The sequence below is a fragment of the Medicago sativa genome, chromosome 5, assembly GCF_051527215.1.
Source record: "Medicago sativa cultivar Bolivia chromosome 5, Bolivia_mono, whole genome shotgun sequence".
NCBI lineage: Eukaryota > Viridiplantae > Streptophyta > Magnoliopsida > Fabales > Fabaceae > Medicago > Medicago sativa.
Genome location: NC_140753.1, coordinates 49977303 through 49983122, shown reverse-complemented (window position 1 = coordinate 49983122; position 5820 = coordinate 49977303). Strand labels below are relative to the sequence as shown.

General features: G+C 34.1%; 1 protein-coding gene across 1 annotated transcript; it reads right to left on the bottom strand.

Moving 5' to 3' along the window:
- Positions 1–3138: 3138 nt before the first annotated feature.
- On the bottom strand, positions 3139–4264 carry LOC146922714 (uncharacterized). Its single transcript, XM_085710852.1, has 4 exons — positions 4034–4264; positions 3818–3914; positions 3594–3721; positions 3139–3502 (listed from the first exon to the last, which is right to left on the bottom strand). The coding sequence occupies exons 1-4, from the start codon at positions 4248–4250 to the stop codon at positions 3426–3428; spliced, it is 519 nt and encodes a 172-aa protein (XP_085566978.1). The 5' UTR covers positions 4251–4264; the 3' UTR covers positions 3139–3425.
- Positions 4265–5820: the final 1556 nt, after the last annotated feature.

Sequence of the window (5820 nt, the reverse complement as noted above, 5' to 3'; positions counted from 1 at the left end):
AGTACACAACATTAATTCTTAGACAATTTTATTTAGATATAATTTCATCTATGTTACATTACATTGTGGTATCATTACATTACATTACGTAAAAGACATGTACGTCAACTATCATTACATTACATTCGGAAATGTACCTTCCAGCTACAACAATTATCTTACCACTGAATGGGGTCAATTCAAACTAGCTAAAAAGCAGGACTCCAGCATTCGTCCAGAAGTGCTTTTGTTCCATTCCAAATGTTAAATTCTTGTTGGTCTTGGTTTAAAATGATAGTATCTAAGTGCCAACAGAATGAGGTCCAAACCTTGACACTTCGATACATAATTTAAACGAAGTCAACAAGAAATTAACATTTAGAATGGAACAAAAACACTCCCGGGCAAATGTCGGTGTCCTGCCATTTAACTAGTTTGAATTACCCCATCCAGTGGAAGACAATTGTTGTAGTTGGAATGTGCATTCCAACTACAACAACTTTCTTACCTCTGAAATGGGGTAAATTAAAACTTGCCAAACAACAGGACTCAAGCATTTCGCTCGACATTCATGCTTTCCTTTGAAAAGAATAAATTTTTGTCAGGCTTGATTTAGATGATGGTATTCAAGTGCCAACGAAATGAGGTCCATTCCTTGACACTTAATACCATCATCTAAGCAAGCCTAACAAAAATTTAATCTTTTCAAAGGAAAAACATGAATGTCGAGCGAAATGCTTGAGTCCTCGCCGTTTGGCAAGTTTGAATCACCCCATTTCAGAGGTAAGACAAATGTTGTAGTTGAAATGCACCTTACCCTAACTGATGACGATCTTCTGGCGGAATCAAGCTGTTGATGATATCTTCAGTTGATCTCAGCAACGTCACCCGCATCGATCCACTGGAACTTGGTGTGCTCCCAAAACATACTCGTCACGTTTTCGTCGTTCTTTAACTCCACCCAAGTGAATGATACGCTCCCCTCATCGAGCTTTGGACGTTTATACCGAACATTTTGCACCCTCCTTGTGTCTCTTGGGTTGACTCCTTGGTTGAATTCATTCAGTTGATCCTTGAGACCTCTTAACGATACATCAAGGCACCGAACCTTCAACCTCTGAGGTTCTCCGCCGTTGAATGTTGCATGAACGTCGATCCACCCGGCCATTGTTTCAAATCTACACACATAGAAATTAAAAATAATCAATGAAAAACTCATTCAAACATTTAATCAAACACTTGGTGTGCATATTATACATAAACCCTAAAAATGATAACTACAACATAAACATGCAAACATCTAAATAATTAAGCAATATTACTCATTTGTATGTATATTACTCATTTGCATGTAACATTGTATCATATCTTGCAAAAAAAAATCAAAATTTAAACAAACCCTAATTCTAAAAAAATTTCTAAAAAAATCAACATAAACATGCAAACATCTAAACATTTTAAGCAACACAAGTCATTTACATCCTAACATTGTATGATTTCCTTCCAAAAACACCAAAATTTAAACAAACTCTAAATCTTAAAAATTTCTAATTTAAGAGAAAAAATCTAACATGCAAACATAAAAGGTTAATGGTGTTTGATCATGAGAACTTACTTGTTATTGGAGTGTTGTTTGATTTGAACTTGAAGGAATTTTAGAGTTGGGTGATTTGAGAGAAATTTTTGAGATTTTTTGAGATTTTAGATGAGAAATGAGGAAATGAGGTGCTCTGCCTTGTTTAAGAAAGCACGCAGCGTGAGTTAACTAACGCTGCGCATGTTAACTCACATAGCGTTAGTTAACTTGCGCAACAATTAACACTTGCGCAAGTTAACTTGCGCAAGGGTATTTTTGGTAGGCTTGCAGGGTGCGAGCAAAACGTGCTGGGTGGAGAGCAAAATTCAAACTTTTGAGCAGTTCAGAACATTAACCTACAATAATTTCCACATATTTAAATGTATTGTTAAAAATTATAATTGAAATATGGTCATATATATTTACATTCTCTAAGATATCATGTTAAATATTAAAATAAAGTTTAATCCCATTGGTCTATATATTAACTTATTAAACATATGTCATATTTTATAGTATTTAGATAGGTGTATAAGATGTTAAAAAAAAAAAAAAAGATGTGTATAAGAAATAGGCATTTAAGTAGGATGATTACAAAAATTAGATGTCACATAAGTAAATAATGTTACATCAACGTAAATTTTGAGGAAATTAAAAAGACGAGTACCAATTTATAAAGAAGGAAAACATAACGGGGAAAATGTTAAAAAAAACTAGAATGCCGACCCGTGCATCGCACGGGTCTCATTGGCCTGAATAATTTGATACATAATAAAACAAAGAATTAATTAAGTTTTTAGTCCCTATAAATCAGTAGGATAATCATTGCCTACTGCTCCCTGCTCAAAAATAATAAAATGTTAGTACAAATTTTCGTTGGTAGATATACCTCATATATAGACCACGCATTTATACAATTATATAATACACGACTACCTCATCACGTTCATTGATCAAGTCTTGCACATTACGCCCAATAAACTGGGTCACCTGGCGATCAAAAAGAACAAAAGTAGTGGACCTTGTGTCGTCCATCACGATGACATGCAGCTTAAACCTATCAAATAATCAACTATATCAATACAATTCCACCCATGATAAAAACAAAAATTATATTCGGATAAACTTTGTTTACCTTGGGACTGCACCCTTGAAAGTTTTACACTTGCGACAACGGAGCACTCCGTTGTCAACGGTGGCCAATGAAGCACACTGGGTGCATGATCGAAAGTACCAATCAACCCCAGTTTCGATCTCACATATAGTGGCAAGCACCGAACCTTGACAAATCTGTAAATATTTCGTAGCCTTTTGCATAAAAATATTGAACAAAAATAACAAAGATGAATCCAAAAATACATCTAAAAATTTCATTAAACAGATAGCCACCTCAGTTGACTCAATCATGCTTTCAATTGTCATTCGGTTGGTGTTGAGCAAGTCATCTGATAAAGACGCGGAGCTGTTCGTTGAAATCTGGCTGACACTTCGGGTTTATTGTATTGATACATTTTTCATTCTAATAAAAGGGCACCAATGTCAATAGAAGAGTAGCGATACTCAAGTAGCAAGGTAAGGGACGACAACATATAACTCATGTAACCTATTAATAATAATTGGACAATAATATTTGATAGTGTTACTATTAATATTGTGCTGCCCTTTTCTGTGTGCACATCTTCTCAAACTTTCTTACTTATTACAAATTCTAACATGCCATCAGAAAACTATTGTTAGTGGATATCTTTAGGGTCGTATGCCAAATAAGCTACCCATAAACGATGGGAGGACCTCCAGACAACTTAATTACGACAAAAAAAACTTGCCTTTATTCTATAACATATAAAAATGTAAATGGTTACCCTGTCATTTACGCAACGACTTCAGGCAAATCGTCATTAAGTATCAGCTTAGTCCCATTAAAGGCATTAGCAACTCCCATAGCACCTAATTTTTCAAAATTTCAACAGCAAGTGAACATAATTTCACATTTCATTCTTGATATCAGCAGAAAGCACAAACTTAAAACATGACATACCTAAATACATGCGTGTCTTGCAGAACTGCAATATCAATATAGTAGGTGTGTGGTTGTCATGGTTGCCAAAAAAGGTCACAATTTTGTCAGCATGTTCACCCCAAAGAGAGCAATGCAAGTGGTTGTTTCTGTAATAAAATATTACCAAAATATCAATTCAGGAACATAAGGTATATTAAAATTATATTACATGAACCAGCTACAAAGAAACAGACAAAGCTTACTCAAGATCCTCTAAAGTGAGATCAATAACCCTGCTTTTCCTTCCATCCTTTTCAGTTTCCCTTATATCACCTCTTTCAATTACATGACCAATAACATCTGAAATTACGTATACAAAAGCAAAAACAAATAACAAATGTATGAAATTCCTAAAGGAATGCTTATAGGTAGTAATAATGTACAACACACATTCAGAATTGAAGTCTTTGAAGTCTTACCCGTAGACACTTCCTCGACAGTTGAAGAGAGAATTTCATTGAATGGCTTGAACTCAAAAACGTTCATATGGATAGCGGGCGAGTGTACTTTGGTAAAAGTTGAATTGTGCATCATACTAAGCTTATGTTTGTGTGAAGTTACCTTATAAGGACCTTCATTAAAACCTACAATTGCATTTTCAAGCTGATATGTACCCCTTTCTTCAACCATGGACATGAACCTTGCCACCAAATCTTTTCTAGCTGTGGCGTGAATACGTCCACCCTATTGACGACAACAACATCAGTAAACAGCTGGTTAAATTACATAACTAAAAAACAACGATGACATTAGTTTAATTTTAAAGCTAAGAGTGCAAACATGTAAAAACCTTTTCATCGACCAGTAACATGTTCATGAAAATGATGCTAGTGGGGACCTGCTTCTTTCGAATCAACCAAATGTGAGCAACTCGCACACACATTTTGAGGTTCTTTCTTCCTCCAGAAACAGCTGAGATTGGAGTGTATTTGGCAGACATCATTGGCCGGTTTTTTCCTTTCCAAGAAAGAGAATGCTTGCTTAGATTGAGAAGTTATGGCTAATAGGTTATGATGTATTTATAGAAAAAGGTGCAATACGTGTGAGTAAGATATGATGGTTGAGCAATAAAGAGTATTACTTATCACGTTAAGCACAAAATAGTGGAACAAAATTAAGAAATGGCCAACATTTTAGGATAAGGATTAATATGAATCGGCCTGAAATTAATATTGACATACTGTGTTTACTAAGGATTGTCATCTTGATAAGCATGAAAAAAATTATGCTATTTTTAGGAAATAGCATAATTTGTTATGCACATTGTGTCGACTTCTCTACATAAAAAATAGGCGATTTTGTTCACTAAAGATTGGCATACTGATAAGCATGGAAAAATATGACATTTTGTTAACTAATGATTGACACATTGATAAGGATGAAACACATGACACAAATTAATATGAAAGAGTTTTTGCGTAAAACAGAAGAGATAATAGGGCCAATTTGTTTCGGAAGTAGAGATAAATATGAAATAGTTGTTTCGGAAAACAGAAGAGATAAATATGAAATAGTTGTTTCGGAAAAGTAGGGCTATAGATAAATATGAAATAGTTGTAGGGCCAATTTGTTTCGGAAGTAAAGATAAATATGAAATAGTTGTTTCGGAAAATAGAAGAGATAAATATGAAATAGTTGTGTCGGAAAATAGAAAAGATAAATATGAAATAGTTGTTTCAGAAAATAGAAGAGATAAATATGAAATATGATCAATGGCTAAAATTGAATGGCGCCTAAATGTGCAAGATCCAATGGCTTAGAAAATTGCAGGGAAAAATGGGGGGAAAATATTAGGGTTAGGGTTAGCTTTAGGGGTTAAGCTTTAGTAAGTAAGATTAGAGGATTAAAACCGCACAAACTTGATATTTAGGGTCAAATGTGCAATCAATCAAAGTATTTCTTTAGGAAATATCCGTCTATATTTAATGAAAGGCTTACATATTGTTTTGAGTAGTCTCTTGTTGCATTTAGCATAAAACATTTAAAATTATTATGCTAAAATTGGAAAAATAGACTAAATAGATCAACATTATATTGTTCAATTTGAGAGATTAAATTCGATGAACTACGCGAGACTCACAATTTCAAGGTGTAATACAACTTGGTTGATAAGCTCCATGGGTATTGGCATTTAAATGTCGAGGTTTTGAACCCCCAGATTCCTCATTTCACCTTATTTATAGTGTAAAAGTCTAGTCACTAAGCT